General features: G+C 42.0%; 2 protein-coding genes across 3 annotated transcripts in view; both read left to right on the forward strand.

Moving 5' to 3' along the window:
- Positions 1–1,001: 1,001 nt before the first annotated feature.
- aspa (aspartoacylase) lies at positions 1,002–10,873 on the forward strand. 2 transcript variants are annotated; one of them, XM_003976274.3, is made up of 10 exons: positions 1,008–1,357; positions 1,440–1,722; positions 1,798–1,901; positions 2,862–2,934; positions 3,005–5,416; positions 7,181–7,376; positions 8,251–8,344; positions 8,541–8,648; positions 9,694–9,803; positions 9,898–10,873. In XM_003976274.3, the coding sequence occupies exons 5-10, from the start codon at positions 5,175–5,177 to the stop codon at positions 10,087–10,089; spliced, it is 942 nt and encodes a 313-aa protein (XP_003976323.1). In that variant the 5' UTR covers positions 1,008–1,357; positions 1,440–1,722; positions 1,798–1,901; positions 2,862–2,934; positions 3,005–5,174; the 3' UTR covers positions 10,090–10,873. The 2 variants fall into 2 exon arrangements, with proteins under 2 accessions (XP_011615508.2, XP_003976323.1); XM_011617206.2 differs by lacking the exons at positions 7,181–7,376; positions 8,251–8,344; positions 8,541–8,648; positions 9,694–9,803; positions 9,898–10,873 and having other exon boundaries at positions 1,002–1,357; positions 3,005–4,643.
- A 1,549-nt stretch (positions 10,874–12,422) lies between these two features.
- The window catches only part of abr (ABR activator of RhoGEF and GTPase), a 79,754-nt gene continuing 69,518 nt past the window's right edge, over positions 12,423–22,658 (forward strand). The window contains exon 1 of the mRNA XM_003976469.3: positions 12,423–13,483. Within this exon, the coding sequence (XP_003976518.1) occupies positions 12,682–13,483 (802 nt within the window). The 5' untranslated portion in view covers positions 12,423–12,681. The remainder of the gene's footprint in view (positions 13,484–22,658) is intronic.

The following is a 22,658-nucleotide window of genomic DNA, read 5'->3' on the forward strand; positions in this document are numbered from 1 at the left end:
AGGTGTGCAAGATGTGGTGGTGAGCATGAGTATGGGAAGTGTGGGGAAGGAGTGAAACCAAAATGTTGGAGAGGGAACCAAAGGGGTGAGAAGTGGAGGCCCACAAGATCAGGATGAGAGAAAGAGTATCGTATACTGAAGCTGACTAGACTAGGAAAACAAAGAGAGGAAGGGGTGTAAGAGCAGCAGGCCACAAAAGAGCAAGAAGACAAAAGGAAACTATGGATGCAGAAGAAGAAAATGGTGGCTTTTAATGCTGGTGTGATAAATGCAACATTTGAAATCAAATCCAAAACTGAAAGGATTCAGATTATTGTTAAACCTGCCGAGCATCATCAGAATATGGTTGGGCTAGTAAGTAATGGACTAAATGAGAGATTAATGTATTTATTCAAAGCAAAAACCTGATTGCCCCATATAATAAAGATCCAGCCGTGTGTTTACAGGAGGAGGTAAGAAAAGTTCAAGTCAATAAAGAGATTGTATATGCAGTTTTCTTTGATGTGGAAGGCAAGAGTATTGTGTTGAAAAAAAGCAAATGAGCAGTGGCAACATAATTGGGAAGTAGAAGTCATGGGGAGGCATCTTTATTCCATACAAATGACTCACCAAGTAGAAGGCAGAATATCAGGAAAGAGCAGGTTATAATAACAAGGTTAAGTATTGAGCACAGCAACTTAAACCGTACGCTATACATTGTGGAGAAACATCCACGGTTTATGTGAGTTTTGTAATGATCCAGAAACAGTAGAGCATGCTTTTAATATGCAGACAGTGTAGTGAGAAAAGTGAGCTGATTGTGGATGAATTGAGAAATCTGGGGGTTGTGGATTGGGATAAAAATAACTTGCTAGCTGTGTAGAGTTCAGGCGGGAGGAAAGACGTTTCAAAGTTTTTGATCTGCACTGTGCTGTCAAAAAGGATGTAAGGGTGGAGAGAGGACACCAGAAGGTGGCAGTAATGTAAAAAATATGGATGCTAACTGCCATTAGAATTAAAAGAAGAAGAAGGAGGAAACGAAGAAGAAAAAACTCTTCCGGTTTGAGCAGAAAAACGCGTTCAGTTTTCTTTATTGGAATTCGTTCGTTCTCTGCTTTACGGTACTACCGAATTGGATAGTTAATAATATACAATAATGGGTATAACTATACATTTCGACAATTTCCTTAGATCAAGTTTGTTTACGCCTTTCTGTGGTTAAGGTGGCGGGTGTACACAATTCATAGATGTATGAGTATAATCCTATTGGCAACGGTCCGGAACTTCCGACCCTTTCAAAACATGTCAAGAAAATCCCACAGCCTCTTGCATTTTCCGCCGGACAGCATCAAGAGGGTCTAACTGCTGAAGAAGCGAGGTAAAGGTGGACCCCTCGGTCACAACTCATGTTCGGCCATTCGTCATTTTAGGAAATAAAATATGTGCCATTGTGTTTGCAGCGATTCTGGAGATAGTCTGTTCGTAACACAGAGACCAGTACTTGATGTTGTAAGGTCAACAAGGCGACGTCGCCATGGGAAGAGGTCATGCCTCGCGTATTCGAGATATCTAGAAGAGAGTGAAGCTGAATCTTCAGCATCCTCATCATCCCAAGAAGAACCCAGAACTGACAAATGTAGTAACAGAAAGAAAAGCTGCCTTCCAAAGTACACATTCAGTTTCCTTCCTGTTAACGGGCCTAAAGACACTGCACTGCCTGCCCAGAAGAACAGAGTCCTCCATGTAAGATCAGCTTTAAAATACACTTGCATGTGATATTTGATGTATAGTTTTTGTGAATTATTTTTTGTTGGTCAGACTTTTGCAGTTGCAGGCTTCTTTAAATGTCTCAATGGGTTTTCTGCAAAGACATCTTTATCAACAGTTGGCACAGATGACGAGGACATATCCCCACTTTCAGAGTAAGTATTTGTCTCCGTGACTCCACTTTCTGTTTTCTTGTTGTTTAGGTTCTTAAAAGCAACTTCTAGTATAGTAACAGTACGAGCAAAATGTAGCCTGGACTCAACTTGTTTACTTCCTAACAATTATTGAGTTGATTAAACCTAGCAGGAAATACATTATTTTTCTCTGAGCAGGATGAATTTTAAATTTGGCAGGCATGTTTCCTATTAAAAGAAATTGCATAAGGTGATCCTACTATTTTGGCACCTAAAAATATGATGAAGTCTTTGAGGTGCTTCCAAATGAATGAAAAGCATCTCGACAGTTTGGCACCTGTTCACACTGCATGGATATCCCGTGTTGTCCCAGATCTTTTTGGCAATATGAACGTTGTCATGACATTTTGTCCCAGGTCAAATAATCCTGCAAGTGACTTAGGAAATTGTGGCTCGCCTCACCTGCAATATGAAAGGAAGAGTATTTCTTTATCAACTACAGGATGCGTTGGAGCAGCATGGGATATACTATGGGGCCTTATTATGAACTTTTTAAATGAGTATACATTGTTTTTGTGGTTTCACAAAAAAGCTAGTGTGCCTGCAACATTGCTGTTAAATTTGATGCAGTTGTGCTGCGCACATATGTCAAAGAGTCGGGGTCGCCCCAGTAGCCACCGTGGAGACGATAATGGCTTGCCTTCTCCGCATGGAACATTTACAAACAAATCAGCCACAAATTCCATCTGTCTTCGCTGCATTAGTGCACTTTGTTCAGAACATTAGTGCACTTTGTTCTGAGTTTGTATACTTTGCAAAAGGGAGAAAATTGCAAAGTCTGAAAGAACAATGTTGATTACCTCACAATGTTCTGGCACACTTAAACGTGTAACGATGATGTTGCCACGGATGGTGGCAATGTGAACGTGACCAAAAGCTGAACACAGCAAGGTGACCGGTATTATGAAATCCTGCACGCAGGTCGCAGGTCGCAGGTCTGTGCTGTTACAGAGAGGAAGAAGAAAAGTCCCACGTTCACGGCTTCAGAGTTGTGGTAAGCACACAGGGAAAATCTTGCAACTATTTGTGTGTGAACTTTTCTGTAATTAGCTTTTATCTTGCAGGATAAAAAGTGTTTTGCGACTGCATTAAAAGCAACAAGCTGTCAAACATGGTGCAACCAGAGGAAGCAGCACGAGAATGCTAGCTGTGAAAAAACAGACCGGCAGGAAAGAACCAGCAGAAAACATAGCAAATGGAAGGAAAAAAAGACCAAGGCAGCAAATATTGTCAGGGAAGAATATTTGGAATCAGATGTGATGATCACAGATTCCATAATTTCACTAGAGGGTGGTGGAAAAAAGAAAAATAATGATGACATCAGTCTCTCAGAATGGTCCAGCACAGCAAATGGAAACTTCAATGGTGCTGAAGGGGTGAAGATCAAACATAAGGAAAATAAAAAAGACAAGAGAGTTATCACTGCTGACATACATGAGGAGTCACACAGTGTTACAAGGCAGTTGGAAGGGTCAGGGAATGAATCCCAGAACAGTTCAACTTTGGAAAAAGTGGAAGAATTGAGTTATTCTCAAAGGCAAAAACACACCAAAAAGCAACAGTCATCTGATGCCCCTCAAGCAGAAGAGGTGGTAGATGGACATGATTCAAGAGTAGCTGCAACTTTGAAAGAAAGAATAGGGAAATCACACAAACGGAAGAGGAAAAGCATCTGGGATGAGGAAGAGGTCTCTAATGCTCTGGAAAATAACATTCCAACTTCGGAGGGATTCGCTGGAGACCAAAGTGCTAAACCAGTGAAAAATCCTAAAACAAAAGTAGATGCATCTGAAGACAGTGTGGCACAAAATAATTGTTCAGGGGAAGTGCAGAAAAAAGAGAGGACAACCTCATCCTTCCTTTGTGCTGATGCTGTGGAAAAAGATGCCCAGACACCCAGGGAACACATCTCTTTCTGGGCTGAAGTTCAAGACACAAAATCAGCAAAAAGCATCACAAATTTGGAGCATTCTGACTATCTTGTCAAGAAAAAGAAAAGGAAGAGAAAGCTTGGTTGCAAGGATGCTATAGGCAGGTGTGGAAAGAAAAAAGGACAGTGAGGGACATGCAAGTGGTCGAGTGACCATGGAAAGTGCAGCTGTTCTGGGCCCACTTCAAAAGAAGAGTAAAGAGCATTCATGCTGCATAACAGTTGGTACATTTAACGGGTTTTTTAAGCAAGCTTCCTATTCTCAGTCACCAGAAAAACAGGCATTAAAGGACAAGAACAGCAAAACAGAGATGAACTCCTGTGCTGATGTTCCTCTTCAGGGAGAGCTGTTGACTGATTCTGCACATTTAGTGTCTAGGAAAAGAAGGAGCAGACTGCCGCCCCTTTGACATCAGATATGTCTATCTCAGTGTCTGAAATTTCATCTTCTGACTGTGTTGTGTGCAAGAAGCACCAAATATTAAAGCGTAAGCTTTATAATCCAATAGAGGACTTGTTTGAATGAAGATGCTGGTTGATTGTTGGTTTTGTTCAGCACAGGAATTTTCAGCCTCTTCAAAGACTTGCTTTTTATTTTTACTTGATTTTATTTTTAATACAGATTATTTTAAATGTGTGTTCTTTTAAACATGGATTTGTTTTGTATCAAAATATGTTTAACTTACACATTGCTAACCCTGGGTTGGCATTTTTAAATGTTTGCTGTTTTTGTAAATTGTTAAATAAATCCTAACTCCATGTAGCTGGTTAAAGAGTAGTGGCATTTCAGTTATATATCACCTATAAGGTTGGCTTGCTAAATCTCCCACTAGCATAAAGGAATAGTAAACCTATCCTTTCTGTTCATCCATTGACGTTACTTTCAGCGCTTGACTGCCGTTTTGTACAACTATGCTTTTATTTCGAAAACCAAGAACGGATGTACTGTATCTCGACAAGGCGAGCCTATCTAATAGCCCATCTAAACCCTATATGTGGCAAAACTATTTCATTTTGCTTTGGAAGGGCCTCACCGGAAAAGAACGGCTCCCATTATTTGTGACGGTTTATACAGTGGGGCTTATTTGATCATTTTCGCCGCCTTCACGAGATGTCGTGCCGAACTCGACTTGTTTTACTCATGGTGCCTGACCATAACAAGCCCGCGGGGACGTTACGTAAGCGCCCCACGTCGGTGGGCATTTAAAGAGTGAGACTGACGAAGCTCCAGCTGGAAACTTTTGCTCCGGACCGAAAGAGCGGGTCTTTACCGAGTCTCCGCGGCACCTGACACCAGTTCAGCCATGTCTTCCCTCAACGGCAGCGTGTGTTTTGACGAAGCCCGACGGGTGGCGATTTTCGGCGGAACGCACGGGAACGAGATGTCAGGCGTAACGCTCGTGAACCTGTGGGTCAAGAATGGTGCCGAGATCCAGAGGAAAGGGCTCGAAGCTAAGCCCTTCATCACCAACCCGAGGGCGGTGAAGAAGTGCACCAGATACGTGGACACCGACCTGAACCGAGCCTTCAGCCCGGAGAACCTCAGGTAAGCGGTGTTAGCCGGCCCTCCCCACCAGTGGCGTCACAACATGCTGAATGAAAACTTTTTACTTGGCTCCTATTTAAAAGGATTTTTGCATGTTTGGTGTTTTATTTAAATAGAAGGCGAGTTCGGTCTGATATAAAACAGGTTGTATTGCGAAACCCATTTGACAGAAAACTATATGCGATTTCTTTGAGTTGTTTTTACTGAATTAATTAAAATTCACCAGCAGAATTCAACAACCGGAATCTCTTTATTTACTATCACTCGTGCCTGAATGCAGCCCGAGCAAATAAATATAAAACAAAATTGATCTACTGGCTGCTCTATTTCATGCGTAAAATGATTTTATTTTTATTTTACAAATTTTGACATTTTCCATAGAAGGGTCACGCGGACCTGTCCACGGAACTGTTATGATAGGGAACGCGTGCTCACTCCGCCCCACGCCCACATCTCTCGACCAATCAGAGAGCAGCAGCTTGTCTCCAGGACTTGGTCTGATCCGGACAACAAGAAAAACGTGAGCCGAATGTGACTGAGCTGCAGATGATTAACGGCGCTTTAAAATAAATAAATAAATGCATCCCTCTTCTTGTGCACTATCCAACTTGCTCCCGCAGACAGTCCGTTTTGTTTCTCATCGCGCTGGTGCCCGACCAGCTGCCTCCTGTTGTTAGATATCAGTTCATGAATTGATCCCATTTTATGAGCCGTTAGTATGTGTAATTAACATTAATACATTAGTTATTACAAGGAACTATTCGTTGATAATTATATTGTGTGTAAGCCGCTCAACTATTGGAACTACTATTTTTCCTAAGATGTCGTCTATATTTGCATATTAAACACACATTCTGTCAACAGCTCAGCTCATGCTGTGTTGGGGAGTTTACTTCATTTTGGGAATGATCCTAAAGGATTTTCAATTACTCAGTGTCAAATTAATTCAGCCTATAAGACTGTATTTAAATGTAAGGATTATGAGGCTAAGCACAGTCACTGATGGTGTTTGCTTTTTTTTTTTTTTTTTTCAAATGAAAATCACCCTGCTGTTCCTCCTGTTGTTGCAGTATGTTTCGGCTCCAGTGTACACTGTGTTTGTATGCCTGGCAGTCCAGACAGAAGAAGTCCTGGATCAGGGGTCGTTTCAAAAAGAGTTATGAGAAAAGAAAATGTTGCTCAGTCTGTCCTGTGACTGTGTGAACATGCAGAGTGATTTTTGCCCAGGGACAAATACTCTTCTGTAGTGTTTGAAAGCAGAGCCTTGCACAAATTTGTCAGTTTGGGAAGGAAAAGGGGTGTGTGTTCTGTTGAAACTGCTTGTTTGATTCCAGCTCTATCCAGCACAATCACATTATTATTAAGACACATGTTGTTCTCACGAATGTTACTGAAACACTGTTTTGGGCCCCCGAAAACAGGAAAAACGGGAAGTTCTCTGTTTGGACAGGCCTACGCTTTCACTGTCATTCTAAAAGTTTACCTAGATTTTTAAGAGAACATGGGCTGATGGAAAAGTATTTTCTCAGAATCCTTGGGGAAACTGTGAGGCAAAAGTGTCTCCACATTGTGTAAACTGACATTTTCTTGAGTTAATTTATCGACTAAAGCAATAGAAGTGAATGTGTTCTGAATAAATCATTAGAGTTTAACCCCATTCAGAGAGACTGGGTCAAACACACACTTGACTTCTTCAGTAGCACTTATTTGTTCATACTTAAAGCAGATATGCATTAAATGTCATTCGATCTGCGTGCCTTTAAGTGCCCCCTGGGGAGATGACTTACCCTATGAGGTCCAGAGAGCGCAGGAGATCAACAGGCTATTTGGACCCAAAGGAAGTCCGGAGGCCTATGATGTCATCTTTGACCTCCACAACACCACGTCCAACATGGGATGCACTCTGATTCTGGAGAACTCCAAAGACCATTTTAACCTGCAGATGATGAACTACATCAAGGTGACTTTTAAATATTTATTTCTACCCCAGAGTCAATGTTTAGCCAGCATATGTGTCTGGAGGGCTTCACTTAATGCGTGTTAACTATTTAACCAGCACTTTACAGTCACTGATGCATGAGTTCCTCTAAAGGCTCAACCATCCAAATAAACCAAAAGTCCTAAGCCAGCACCTTCACTTGTTTTAAATGAAAGCCTCTTTAGCACTACTCATTTGACATTCTGATATATCTTTGCGATATGAGGTAGTAGGCAGAGGCAGGTAGAGGCAGTTTTGTCTGATTTCTTTTCACTGTAATAGAACACCTGTGGGACCAAAGATTCCTCTCATGAGTGAAAGCATGCGGTTCTCTTCTCAGTGATACCAGAACAATAGTTTGTCCTTCAATAGTTCAGTTTTGGTCATAGACTGAGGGAACTATCATCATCTTCCATTACATCCATAGAAATCTTCAGAACAATATGCAGGATATGAATTAATACCCCAGATAAACTTGGTTTTTTTTTGCACCCTCATGAATCAATAAGCATATCTTCTGTTCTATTCTGGTTGGAACATGAAATGAATGTCATTAGAAGTAGCATTTATAACATCCTGCCTTGATGATACAATGAAGCCAGTCACCTTCACTAACAAACTAAACTGATTTCACCCCAAATGACAAAAATCTGAGCTTTAATGTGGAGCTCACAGTCTGTTAGGATGTCATTGACTTAAGCTTGGCTGCCCGCGAGCTGGTCCAGATTTACGTTTCCATTTAATTGGCCAAATCTTGGAAGCGTTCAGCTCTCTGCAAGGTTGCTCTGTGTAAAAGGTGTTTTTCTCCCCTTTTTTTGTAGATTCACAGCTGACTTCTGTGTGCTTTGTGTTGCAGAAAGCCATTGCTCCAGCCAGCTGTCTTGTTCTGCTGAACGAACATCCTCTTTTGAAATATTCCACTTCCCGCTCTGTTGCCAAGCACCCTGTTGGTGAGTCACTCAAGTCTGGCCAAATTTCTCTTGGACCTAAAACATTCACTCTGTAATGAATGAATGAATTTTCTATCTGCAAGGGCACATTTTACATTAAAATACAAAAGAATCATGCAGATATTCTGATGTTTCTCATTCGTATATGTGAATAAAATCAATCACCACCTCAACTTTGCATTTTCTGTCATTGCAGGTTTAGAAGTGGGTCCTCAGCCTCAGGGGGTTTTAAGGAGCAATATCTTTGAGTCTATGAGGATAATACTAAAACACGCACTTGACTTCATCGAACTCTTTAATGAAGGTACAGCAGGCAGATTAAATTTTTAAGATGGAACACGCTCCGTTCGTAAGGCAGCTAAGAAGCCACTGAGATTATCACACACTTGAATGACATCAGGAATCTTTAAAGTCAGGCCCATGAAGAGCTGAAATTCACATATTATGTAATATGAAATGGGTCAGCCTGTTTGTTAACGTCACTGTGATGACAAGCATTGTGTGATAAAACCACCCATGGGTGTTTGCATTATTCATCCAGCTGTAGCCACATCAAAATCTCTCTGCTTCACTTCTGCAACATTTTGAATGCATTGCAGCATTTTGCCTTCCTCTTTTATGCAAACAGACACTCTGTGCCAAGCACAGGTCTCAGTCTGTCGGTTTCCCCTTGCTGGGCCCATTTGTTGGGATTTTGGTCACTTTCCATGTCTTGAGCGGCCGAGTTGCCAGTGGTGCGGTAATCTCCTGTTGTGGGGCCACACTGCTGCTGGTGAATGCTGTCCCAGGCTGATGAATGGGTGTTGCTGTTCTCTGAAACCCAGTAGTGTAAAAAGAACAATATTCATTATAGCATAAAATGACTTAGTCCTCAAAATCACAGTCACGCTCTCGATTTAAAAAAAACCCAAAACACTTCAGCTTAGTGGTCTGATGCTTGTGTGGTTAAGCAGCTCATCTTAGAAATTATGGAGCGTAATGATTAAGTAAAAAGAAAAAAACACTTCATGTTTCCTTTGGTCTCAGTTAAATTTATAGATGGTATCTCAGATTTTTCCACTTGTAATACACTGAGATGATTGGCTGTACAAAATGGTATTTCCAATAAATCCATTCCTGCTTCCAGTCTCCTTGTACCAGGATGTTATCAGTTGTGGCTGTACTCTTGTTAACCTGCTCCGAGATTAATGTAATAAAATGTTACATCATGTACTTTATTGTGAACACGTCATTTGCAATATCTATCTTGACCATGAAAACCTTGCTTTCCTGAACAGAACAAAGTTCTCTGTGTTGTCATCTTCAAAAGGGCGTGACAATATGCTTCTTTATATTGTGTTGTTCTGTAGGTGTAGAATTCCCAGCCTGCACCGTGGAAGTTTTTCGTGTTTTAGAGAGGGTCGACTATCCCAGAGACACCAATGGAAACATCATTGCCATGGTGCATCCTAACTTGCAGGTAAAACTGGGGTTGAGCTGCATGGCATTGGTAATGGAATGCTTGTCAAAAGTGTAAATGCAAGCTGCATACTCATGATTGTTTGTTGTTTCAGGACTGTGACTGGGAACCGCTGAACCCTGGTGACCCTATGTTCCAAACTTTTGAGGGAAAACCCATCTACTACCAAGGCCCAGGCACTGTCTACCCCACTTTTATTAATGAGGCGGCCTATTATGAAAAACAACAGGCATTTGTAACCACCCGGCGAGAAGCCCTGGTAGCCAGCACCATCAGAAAAGCATGAACAGTGGCTTGTGAGGCCAGTCTGGATAGTGAATAGGTTATCCTCAGCAACTATTCTTGTACAGATTTTGCACATCCTCACCTCTTGACTAGGTACCATCTTTTCCATGTGTTAGTTTTCTGTGGTTGCTACCTTAAACTCTATTAACTATGCAATGACCCTTTGTGTAGATCTGCTAAAAAAGGTACCGAGAACCTGAAACCTTGTGTGAAATGGAATCATTTGTAGCATTAAAGATCATGATTGATGGCTTATAAACCACTGTATGTACTCCTCAGGACAGGTGGAAGGTGACAACCTGCAACATTAGACCCCAAACTCTTAATCCTCTGGGAGAATTGTTTGTAACATGTTGCTGAGGGTGTCTGTGGCCTTTGACTTTACCTATCTGTGAATCCAATAGTTGCATCTGTGGTGCTGTCCTATTCTTGCCTTAACAGAGATTTTAAGTGAAAAATTGCACAAACTTTGGAGTGAAATTTGTAGTCTGTGTCAATATATTATTTTGATATGAAGATGTGTTCCTGTACTTGCAAACATGGGAAATTTTATAGTAATATATGTGTGTTTTGATCCAATTGTGCTGTTCTGTTAGATCATGAAGCATGTGTACTTTCTAATATTTTTACATGAGTGTGCTCATTCATAAATTCCTTTTTTCATTCATCAATATTTTTAGTAGCACTACTTTTATGATGAACAGATTTTGCTGTCCTCAAAGTCTTGTCACATGGATTGATCCACAAATAAATCTAGTGCAATGCCATAATGTGCTCTTTTAACAGCCGCTGTTACTTTTTTGTGTTTAACAGTTTGTTTTCAAGAATTTTAGTTTTTGCAATAGATTTTGAAATACAGCCACAAGGGGGTGTCACATACCAAAAGACAGTGGCTCACAAAACTGGCGCAGAAGGTATCATACAAATACAGTATATCTGCTTTTGAGCATTTTTGTATTTGGAAATGTGCCCACATTTAATCCATTCTTGGAGTTGTTATTTTGCGGTTTTTACCATTTAAACAGAACAAAATCTGCATAATTCAATACAACGTTTAATGGGTTTTACAGGTTTTCCAAATAGGAAATCCCCATTGTTTAACATACATTCCACAACCGCCTGGTACAGAGCATTTTTAAGTTAACCAGAGATATCCAGGCATTTCCTGTTAAATGATATTAGGCTCATGATTTGTAATCTACTTTTATGACTACATGCTGGCCATAGGCTTTTTCATCTATTCATTACAGTAACACAATCAGGGCTCTTAGGCCTGCGTCTAGTGCTGATCAATGACGGCCCTGGCTACTGAAAGCTTTTAGGAGGACGATGTTTCACTTCTGGGCAGGGATCCAGCGGAGTACTCAAAAATACCAAGCATCAATCTCTGCCTACACCCCTATATCGTTTTCTGTCCGAAGTGATAACTTTCTCCTGTGTTGTATGATATTACCACTCTGCTTTACAGAAGGATGTCTGCTTGGCTGCTAACCAACGTTTTGCTGTATGTGTGCTAAAAAAATAGGTTTTCCTTTTGTTCCTTATAGGATAATCATCGGTCATGAAAACCACATTCATAAAAAGCTTGCAAGGTAAGATGTGCCTCTTCACATTTGCCAAATTAAAATCTTTGAACTAGCACCTATAGTAATGTCAGTGTGGTACAAAAGACTAAGCAGGAGCCACGTTTTCAATTGAGGGATATTCTTCAATGATGAAATGGTATGATTCATCCTACTGGCTCACAACGGATTTGCGTGCATTATTGAGAGTGTGGTGTGCAGGCACCATTGTGTCCAGTGTTACAAGCCATCACAAAAACACCCATTGGGATAATAGGAACCCTGTAAACCCAAAGATGATCAAAAGAACATCCAACTCTTAACGCTCCCGTGGTATCATTAGAGATCTCACATGTACAGACTGACAGGTGTTCGTTAACGGTGAGCCAGAACAACAACAAAAAAAAAAACCTACATTGTTCTTCTGCTGGCAGTCTGTATAACTGACTTTTATTTTTCCAACATTGTTGTTGATAGTTTTTAATTGTTGCATTTATGGGAAAATGTGACATTGAATTATGCGTGATCATTCTTAGCGCTCAGATATCTTTAGTGCTACCTTCTGCTTCCATTACGAAAAGGCAGAAAATAAATTGTAGCTCTGTGAATAACTTCTAAAGCTGTTTTTTTTTGGGGGGGGGGGGCTACATACTAAATACGCGGACAGCAGTCTGTTGTGGCTCTGAACTAAAGTAAATTTATTTTATAAAAATCTTATCGAGGATGTTCTTTTCCGAGTGGTCGTGAAAGCAGCACGCATCGATACAGGAAGTGTGGAAACTTTCAACGCAGAGCCAAACTTCACCGTGTCTGACAACCGCACTGCGCGCACGGCTTCTATTTTCATGCGTGGGATGCTAGCGATGGTCCGAACGTGGTCACGGTAATATCGACCTTGTTCTCAGAAACCAGAGCCGGGGGAGACCGCAAGAATCTGCGACAGACGTAGTCGTTAATAGAAGGGAAGACACCGAAAGAGCTCGGAAGAAATCCGCACAGTAACTGTCCGAAAGCTCGTTGCCAGCGTCGAAATGTGGGAACAGGAGGAATTCGCGAAACATTGGAGGAATGAATTTCCAGACGGGGAGGTCCCGCAAATGAACTTAAAATCTGTAGCAGACATCGAATCTGAGCTGGAGTCATGCAAAAGGAAGCTGAAGAGGCTCCAGAAGGCTCTGGCCGAGGAGAAATTCAAGGTGATCTACCTGCAGACCGCCATGGCTCGACGGCAGAGGAGCGAACCACAGAGACTTGGAGCCAAAGATGAGAACTTTAACGCCGACCCTGCTACATCCATCTCTGTGAATTTTCGGAAACCACAGCGGCTGGACGAAGGATGGGACAGGCACCGAACCATGGTGTCAGACCCAGGGGGAGTGAAGCTTCAAGTAGCAGGTAACACTGCGGGCGTGACCAGCTCGTTTATCCCGGAACGAAGCAGGTTTAGCGGCAGGACGGGAAAGCCTGTTCCCATCCCAGTCCCTCCACGGATGTTGAGCTTTAATAGAGTTGAACCGACCCCGACGAAGAATGACAGCGAGCCCGGCAGCGACAAAGAGTACGAGGACGCCGAGCTGAATGAGAATTTTGTCAGAAATAACTTGCTGACACCCAAATCCGTCGTCGGGGAAAACCGGAGGTCGTCCAGCTCAAACCGAGACACCCGGCGGCCTTTCAGACACAGCAGGGACTTCGACTCTGGCGATGACGGCAGATTGTCCCCGTCCTTCCCGCAGGTTCACCGCAGAGCCTCTCGGGGCTCCAGGTGCAGCACCCCTGACAGGAGGAGCGATGGATACCTGAGCTCGGACCACGAAGACTCCTCTTCCGCAGGTAACGGAACATCCAATCTGTGACCACTTCAGTGCTAGAACAAGGGGAATGGAACCAACACATCTAAGGACAGGATAATTTATTCAACGACAGCACATTTTGCACACCTGAACATATTTTATCAATCCCATTTTCATCCTTGCAACACAGTAGAATTAAAGTCATTGCATTATATGAGCTAAGATTTTTGGCTATAGTTCCCTCCTACCCAGTCTTCCATTTCGCACAGACTCAGAACTACAGAGGTTCTGTGGTGCCACATTTAAGCTCAGGATCAAGGATTATGTGGATATAGAAATGCTAGTAATTTTTGAAAAGGTCAGCTGCTAAAAAATGGTCGTCTACCATTTACAGTGACTAAAAAACAGAAGGAGACATTGAGTAAAACACAAGTCAACCTTGGCCTTGCATTCAACCAGTGGGCAGAGCTACAACTTTTACAAAATATACTGTTATGATGCTTTGCTGCACCACTTTACAACATTTTGGTGTGTCAGTTAGGCTTGAGCTTGACATATGGAAGCAGGGTTCTGGTGTTTGGGAACAGATTTCTTTTGTAGCTAAGTGCTGGAGTCATTCCAGCCTCACAAGAAGTGTTGTGTAGGTGGGCAGCAGAGCTAGAGGGATGAAGCCGTGTGAAAGAGTCTGTCTGATCAGACTACAGATGGTGCACAAAGAGAAAACCCACACAGATGTGGGAGAGAACGTGCAATGTTGCAGAGCTTCTTCTAGTTAGGCAACAGTGCTCCACCTTTCTTCTACACCTTTAGGTTTTCCCTGTAAAAAATGTCAATGAATCAACAAACATCATACTTTTTGGGGTGTAACTTTTGTTCTCATTTGTCAAAAGGTGTCCAGATTTAGGTTTTAACAAGGAAAACCAATTGACCTCAGAAAGCTGTTTCCTTTCTTTATTAACTTCCTTAAAAATGTGGCAGTGCTGATCGAAAATATCTCTTTTTTTTATGGATGTTTGAACTCATCACAGAAGGCTGTTTTTCCAGACTTCCCAGTCTATGAGCACACTTCTAGCTACATTAGAAACAGGTTGATATACCAGGATAAGTTAAAGGTGTTCAGATTACTTCGGGACTTGTTTGCCCATATATTTGTATTGTAAGGATCGAAGTTATGATGCGTATCTCCACCAGATTTCAATGACACGGTGCATTCACAGTCTCATTATGATATATGGTGAAGAGTGAAGGCGTGCAGTGTAGTGTAAAAGCAGAAAAATCTATTTGTGGCGGTGTGCTGGCCGCATTTTGGCTACAACATCCTGCTTTCTTTCAACTCTTCGGGGGGCGTGTTTTTGGTGCATCCCTGGTATTTTCCAGTACAGATGTGGTATATAGAATGAGGATGCCTGATATAACACTCTTGACCTGTGCAGTCTTGTGCTGTGGTATTGATATTGAGGTTTTACAGGTATGTGTATACCACTGGTTGTGGCTTCAACGGCATTGGAAGCTCTTTCTCTGCTGCTGACATGCCGCAGAGATCAGTTTGTTCAGAAGAAATAATAGACGCCTGACCTCGGGTCACGAGATGACATCTTCCTGGACTCTCACACACATCTAGAGAGGCAGTGGACACATGACAGAGGTCTTGCTCACTGTCCCTCCATTGTTCAACAGGCATTTGCTAGGAAGAAGTGATCCACTGTGTCATGTGTGTCTTTTGAAACTGCAAGTCTGACCTCTACGTGTGGAACCTGAGTCATGTCTGATTCACAACACCCGTTTATTCACTGCAATAATTCAGCATTTAGTCGACGTTCACAAACAGACTGTGCATAATGACTGTTGAAGAAGACTGAATTAATCTAAATCAGACTATGGAATGTATACCTGATGTTCAATGATCAGGACTTACCCACAATGCTAATTATAAGAATTCAACTCCACAATGGATAAAGTTTAGTGATACATTAAATATACTGTAATTGAGTTTAAAATTAGAATTCATCTGAGTAAAGGAAGAAAATCAAAAATATTAAAAGGACCATGTTCCTAACAGAAGAGCAGCAAAAACATTAAAAGTTGTCAACTTTCCTGTTTTTTAAAGTATTCTCGGAATATTGTTGCTTTAAAAAGAGTACAAGAAGCAGGTAGAGTGAATTAGCTGGTTCATTTTTGGGCCATTGAGTCTTTGATGGCTGCGATGAATATGTTTTTATTTCTGTGGGGTTCACACTAAAACATATGGAGCCACATAGACAACTCGCTTTTCACGAGTATGTGTTAACGTTCTGTGGGCTTCTAAATTTGTCAGCTGGGTGCTTTGTTTTAAAGAACAGCTTCCTTTGCATTTTAGCAGGAGCACATTTACCTGTCAGGCATCCATCATCTTGGAGTAAAAGCATACTGTTTGGAATTAGAATTTGAATGTGCAGGTTTAGGCAAAAATGCCCCCAAACCCTCACACTGACACATGGAGATGACAGCAATATCACATCACATCAAGAATTTCACTTCTTAAATTATGTGTGTGTCAACATATGTGCACTCTTATTCATTGCAAGATGAGGTTGTGACAATATGGAGGATGATCAAGCTCTGTCTTCAAGACGGGTTGAGTGAGATAATCACCTTCTGTTATGTACAAGTGATGTTCCAACTGATGGCTCACGGTTGCAGTGTAATGAATTAAACTGTTCACGCACTGGCAGAGTTTTGGCACCGCGGGCTCATTCTGCCAAAAGGAGCTGTTCTGACCCTGGTGAAGCAAATGGAGGGGGAACAAACCTGTTCTTGTCACTCTACTGCATATTTTCCCTCTTCTCTATGGTTGGTTCCTTCCCCCAGATCATCAGGCTTGTTCAGACCTGCCCCAGATAGGGTTTGCAACAGGAGAACCGGACATCTGTCATATTATTTTTATTTTACCACTTGATAGTACAAATGGCAGAGAAGGGGGGTGTCACTTATGATTTGAATTCATAATCCAGTCAGTACCTTATCTTTGGTTTGTGTGTGCTGACTGCTCAGGATTTAATTGTGAAAGTTTTGTGCTGCAGCAGGTTGCAGAGAGAACCCTCCATACCCCCAGTTTGGTGCCTCTGGCTCCGTTCTCTGGGCTGTTCATGAGCATCTTTTTGCTGTGTTATCCTCACCATAGGCTATTTTGCAGCTTGACTTATGTACTTTATTTGACCTTGATAAAACGTGTAAAGTGATGATAAACTGTTAAAATCTCTTCAAAGTGAACTCTAAATCCTGTAAATCCTCCAAATGTAAATGCTATTCATGGATCGACCTGTCCCCCTGTTACCTTGGTGATGAGCGTGTCATCATGGCCGTGCTTCTGTGGTAGTGGAGGAGGAGTGCGTTTAGCTGGATCAGAGGATGTAGGAGCTCTGCTTTGACCATACTTCGATATTTGATTCTTCGCTGAATCTCTTTTGGGGCAGTCTCTGCTGCATAGTTAAGGTAACTACGGACGCTTCTCTTTCAGAAGGCTTTGTTGGCAGCCTCACCTTTTTTCCTCGCCGAGCACACAGATACCTATGAGAAAGTATGATTTCCTGTAGCTTTATGACCCCCACCCACCCAACAGTTTCAAATATGAGTGTCTGACATATGTGTTATTACACCTAAAAGGTCATTTTTCCATCCAGTAAAACAGGACGTCGTCATTTTTGAGAGCTGTTGCTTTAAAAGAGGCAGGTTACAAATAAAAGCAGAAATCTTTCTCACCAGTTAGATTGCAAAGGGATAAAGTGGTTAAGAGGTCTGACTGGGAAAGTCCAAGCTTATTTCTCACCCTGAGTTAAGTTCTCTGATAAATATTAGAGCAGATAAATTGCACCAGCACTCTTGCTGCATTTCCTCCAGCTCATTGCCTCCCAAACAGGCTTTTACTCAGGGCAATACATAAGCAGCGACAATTCCTTCCAGTGCATTTTGAAATGACATGGAGAGCTGCTGCTAAACAGACGCTGTGACAGAAAGTGGTGGTTTTCCTGTCAGTTAACTGATTCATGCAGTGCTGCTCAACCTTGAGACTCCCATGAACTTGAGGTACATCAGCGACCAGGTTACTGTCAAAGATCTAAAATTCAGCTGATGACAACCTCTGCTGTTGTTTCATCGTAGAGACCACACCTCATCCTGTGCTGTCTGTAAAGCTTTCTGTTCTCATTTTCCTTTCAGATCTTCTTTATAGGGGCATCTGTCTCTGATTTACAGCCTTAAACAGTTTGGTTGTCTAGGCAAGACTTGGTGATATTTTGCACTAAAAGTTGAAAAGATTTTTTGCGTTTTAAGCTCCGTCAGGAGTTGTTATACAGACAGACACAGGAGATTTTAGCTTACTTTTGGTCAGCTTACTGCTATGGACGACCTTATGTAGCAGATATATTTACAGTATGCATTTGGGCCTTGGTTGCTCGCTCTGATGGTCACTACATGTGCATTAGCATATGATTTGAGTTTAGTCACAGACTCCTACATGTAGAGGTAAATATGTGTCAATTGTATGAAAATGCTTGTCAAAAAACAGCAAGATGTGTGATATCATTTTTGGTTGCTTCTTCGGTTCCGTGAATGTTTTATTCTGTTAAATTTCATCAGGATGCTGTGACTACATTACTATTATTCTCAAAAAAGATCAGCAAATTGAGTTGCTTGAAGAGCAGCGATATAGTATCTATAACTGAATTTCTTTAACATTTAAGGTTCTCTCCAACATTCTACCAGTAAAATTAGCTTTGATGACCACTAGCAAAGAACCATGTAATGTTTGAGAACAGATAGACTTTTAAACTGGAAAGAGAGAAAATCTTCTAAACCGCTTTATTCCTTTCGGGGTCACGGGGAGGGGACACAATGGGTGAAGGTAGGTCCACCCCTGGATGAGTCACCAGTTCATCGCTGGACCCTATACGAGCATTTATTGGTTCGGTACTTGGCTTGAGGGTACCTCAGCAGTGCTCTTAAGGTGTTCTGGCACTTTCCCCTACTACCAGAAGACCTTCCATGTTTTGTCTGCACTGGGGCTTGAACCCAGAACCCTCCACTTCTCAGCACAGTTCCCAACAGGTTGAGCTGCCACTGCCCAAAGAGTGAAAATTATTGGGTAAATCAACAAGCCTTTTGTGCTGTGGAAAAACATTGAACAAATGGCAAGGTTCCTGTACACTGCCAAGGTCGTGTCATGTTTTCTGTGGGACAGTGTAATCTATCAGGCCCACTAACCAATTGGACAGAATATGTAACAAGTTTATTACAAGGTTGTGCAACATGCAGTGTGGTGGAACATCATTTCATCCCTCCTGCAACAGCTGCAAGACCATTGTTATATTTAATCGCTTCATATTTATGTAAATTTGTGGTTTAACTTTTCTCCTTCTCTCTTGGTTCTGTCGCTCAATGTTGAGCTTGTGTTCTCTGTCTGTGAGAAGTTTCCATGGCGACAGTATTACCGTGTCAGATGGCAGCCACAAAAGCTTTTTTTTAGCTCTGAAAGACCACCACACGTGGACATGACATCTTCTGCTGCAGTCATCACTTTCACTTCCATTTACTGCAAGATGGAAACCAGACAGAGAGTTGCACAACTAAGGAAATGCAGTATTATCCTTGCTAAACTTTACATTTCTAATTATTTAAGAAGAAAGACAAGAGGCGTTTGTTTCAGATCGTACAAGCTCTCACCAAGATATTGAATGTCACTGGGTGATGATGTGGGAAACACTCGATATGTGGCTTGTGCAGGTCCAGGGTCAGTAGTGTGTCACTGAATTTTGAGGAAGACTCGGCAGAAAGTTGTCTGCTGTTCACTGAAATGCAGAGGGAGGGATAATGAACTTTCAGAATTGTTCTGTAACCATCAGCATAACTAGTCTGCTTGATGAGGGGGAGGAAAGGAGAGAAGAGGAGAGGAAACCATGACCCAGTGGGGTGACAGAGGCCTGTCAGGTGATCATGTTTCCGGACCCTGGCAGCCTTGGCCTATAACAGCATAGCTAAGATGTGACCTAACGATTAGACGACCCCCTAAGTATGATAATTTGTCTGTCTATAATAGTAACTGGAGTCGTCCCCTGTGACATCATTTGAATGAAAGATCGCTTCCTTGTGGTGATGTGTGGACAGAGTTGTAGTAATGTACAAATGGTGCACAAAGATAAATATATATTTTATTTTTTCTACTTAAAATAGATATGCTATAAACAGGTGGAAATTACATTGTGATATATACAGTATACACAACTGGTTGTAATACCACAGGGATTGTTCCTGACACAGTGACTGATGTTAAGTGTTCAGCAGAGTGACAGCCTGTGAAGAAACTGTTCCTGTGTCTGCTTGTTTTGGCGTACAGTGCTCTGTAGCACCTACCAAAGGGGAGGAGTTGGAACAGGTTGTGTGTGTGATGTATCTGCAGCGATGCTTCTGGCCCATTCCCTGACTTTGGACTCTTACAAGTAGCTTCATAATACATTTCTGCAAGCACACTTGTATTTACAAAGACTCAACACTAGGGTGCAGTAGTTTGTTATTTACACACCTAGCACCCCCTCCACCACCACCACCCCCCAATTTGTGTGCCGTTTACATCCTAAAATTGTTTTTGGTGAGTTATTGTCAGAATGAAATATTATTAAAACTCCATGTGCATATTTGACCGTGAAAGATGAAAACATAAAGCAGCACTAATGATGTGCTAAAGCAATTAATAAAATATGAGATTTTACAGCATGTGCACGGCAGTGTGTGGGAGGCTGATCTGGTGTGTGTCCAATCACAGCATGATTCAGATGATTTCAGCATTGACCTCAATAGATCAAAGTGAATTTCTCTCTCTCTCTCTCTCTCTCTCTCTCTCTCTCTCTCTCTCTCTCTCTCTCTCTCTCTCTCTCTCTCTCTCTCTCTCTCTCTCTCCTCTCCTCTCTCTCTCTCTCTCTCTCTCTCTCTCTCTCTCTCTCTCTCTCTCTCTCTCTCTCTCTCTCTCTCTCTCTCTCTCTCTCTCTCTCTCTCTCTCTCTCTCTCTCTCTCTCTCTCTCTCTCTCTCTCTCTCTCTCTATCTCTCTCTCTCTCTCTCTCTCTCTCTCTCTCTCTCTCTCTCTCTCTCTCTCTCTCTCTCTCTCTCTCTCTCTCTCTCTCTCTCTCTCTCTCTCTCCTCCCTCCCTCCCTCCCTCCTTGATCTCTTTGTCCCACTCTTGGGTCCTGCTCCTCCTTGACTTACACTGGCAGAGGATTTGGAGTATTTCAGGACCCTGGATCTGGATCACAGATGTGTGTGTTTAAATGGATCTTGAAGGAACGTGGGGGATTTCAGGGAAGATGGGTTGCTTGGAGAGCTGTTCATTCTAAAAGGTCGAACCTGAGAGACATTAGCAGACTGTTTAAATACACCCAAGTTGATTTGAGTCATTACCAGTTTAACCAGCAGACAGGAATCACGAGAGCACTCTGGTCTTTTCAATAATGCATTGTCTTTGTTTGTCTTTGTCTCCCCCAGCCCCCAAACCAAAGACAGGGTTATGAAAAAAAGCAATACAACATATTGTCATCTGTCTCCAAGATGACTTTTTTACGCACTGAGTGTTTGGAAGGACGAATTACATTTCATTATTCACTCATTGGATTCAAGACCTCGACAATTGGTAGTTTATCAAGTTATTACTTAATTTTTCTCCTTCCTGTGCCAAGACTAGTTTTGTCTAACCTAATTCATTTCTGTGATTTCTGTCCTGCTTGAGTGCTTCATTGGGACTCTTGTGGAACCACTCGCAGGGAAACAGCTGTCCACTTCCTGTATGTGCTGTCAGTCTTACATGTTCACAAAGAGTGCTTTTCGATAATGGGTCATATTGGGGAGGGGGTGTCAAAAACAGAAGTGGGGCTTTAGGCATTTCAGTCGTAATCTCAGTAAGTATCACAGGTAGTTTTCTTTGTCAACTGGACTGTATTTCTTCTCTTTGAAGACGTTTTGCCTTCTATCCAGAAGGCTTCTTCAGTTCTGAACTCGCTGGACACCGCACTTGAAAATATAGCCCTTGTGGAACATTAGCATGCTAATGATCTGGGTGGTCACCTGAGAGTCGTTGGTAGGGTCGTTCACCAAGTTTCAGCTGAGGTGTGCGCATTGTGATAACCAAAGTACTGTCTCGGATGGTTTTTCAAATAGACGAGGAAGCAGGAGAAAATTCACTATAAGCAGTAAACAATTATTTCTAAAGCCTGGACCCACAATTTAATGCAGTCATATTTAGATATAGAGCATAGTGGCTGATAAATAAACATGTGTGTGTTTGTGTGCAGGGGAGGTGTAGCTGGACTGGCATCATCCTGATTTCATTCCTTCTGTGTTTGTGTACACTAAACAAAACTAGAATTAAAATGCACCAGCATAGCTTGAAAAGCCTCTGCTATCCACTGTAGGTCCATTGCCATGATGTGTGTGCAGCTGTCTGTATTTACTAGCAGTTAATGGGTCTATATACTCCCCTGGTCGCTACAGTCATCTGCTCCACATGTCCTGATGGTAATCAGATCCAATTTCGATATACATACAATATATTTGAAATCACGAAGGCCTGAATTTGGTTCAACCTCCCTCACACAGTAAAAGGGAGGTGAGGGTGAAAGTGTCGACCTTTACTCATAATCAGGTCAGCACAGTAGATTCCTCCCTCTGGTGTCTGCAGCTACACCTGATCTGTGGGATGTCTTCAGCTCCATTCAGTCCATGTGCGAGTTACTTAGTTAAAACCCCTTTTTGACACACAGCTCCACTGCCTGTAAATATTTGATGAGGGTATGTTTGTGACACAAGGGCTGTGCACATGCAGTGCGAGTATGTGCGTGTGTGTTAAAGCTGTGTTTCTTTGACGATTGAATGCTGTAACATTGTGAATACGCCTAGACCAGAAGCAAAGAATTTGTAGGGCTGTGCATTAAATCTGTATTTGATGAAGCGCTACTCTCCAACCCCATCACCCCACCCCACCCCTCTGTTTTACCCTATTTGCATTTAACTAGTGTGTTTGTGTGCTATATATTTCTTGATGGCATTTAATATATTCATTAATAACTAGGAGACACATTAACACCCCCCCCCCCCCCCCACACACACACACACACACACATGCACACACATAGAAACACACAGACACGGACACCCGTTAAATGCCTTAACACACACTCGCACAGAAACGACCCCTGGC

The sequence above is a fragment of the Takifugu rubripes genome, chromosome 15, assembly GCF_901000725.2.
Source record: "Takifugu rubripes chromosome 15, fTakRub1.2, whole genome shotgun sequence".
Classification (NCBI taxonomy): Eukaryota; Metazoa; Chordata; class Actinopteri; order Tetraodontiformes; family Tetraodontidae; genus Takifugu; species Takifugu rubripes.

What these genes read in the sequence shown, in the direction of transcription:
- aspa (XM_011617206.2), top strand. Translation starts at nt 1,227, where the DNA reads ATGTATGAGTATAATCCTATTGGCAACGGTCCGGAACTTCCGACCCTT. An exon ending in AGAAGAACAGAGTCCTCCAT is followed by an intron (nt 1,723 to 1,797) that starts GTAAGATCAGCT and finishes TTTGTTGGTCAG; the next exon opens with ACTTTTGCAGTTGCAGGCTT. An exon ending in TTCACGGCTTCAGAGTTGTG is followed by an intron (nt 2,935 to 3,004) that starts GTAAGCACACAG and finishes TTTATCTTGCAG; the next exon opens with GATAAAAAGTGTTTTGCGAC.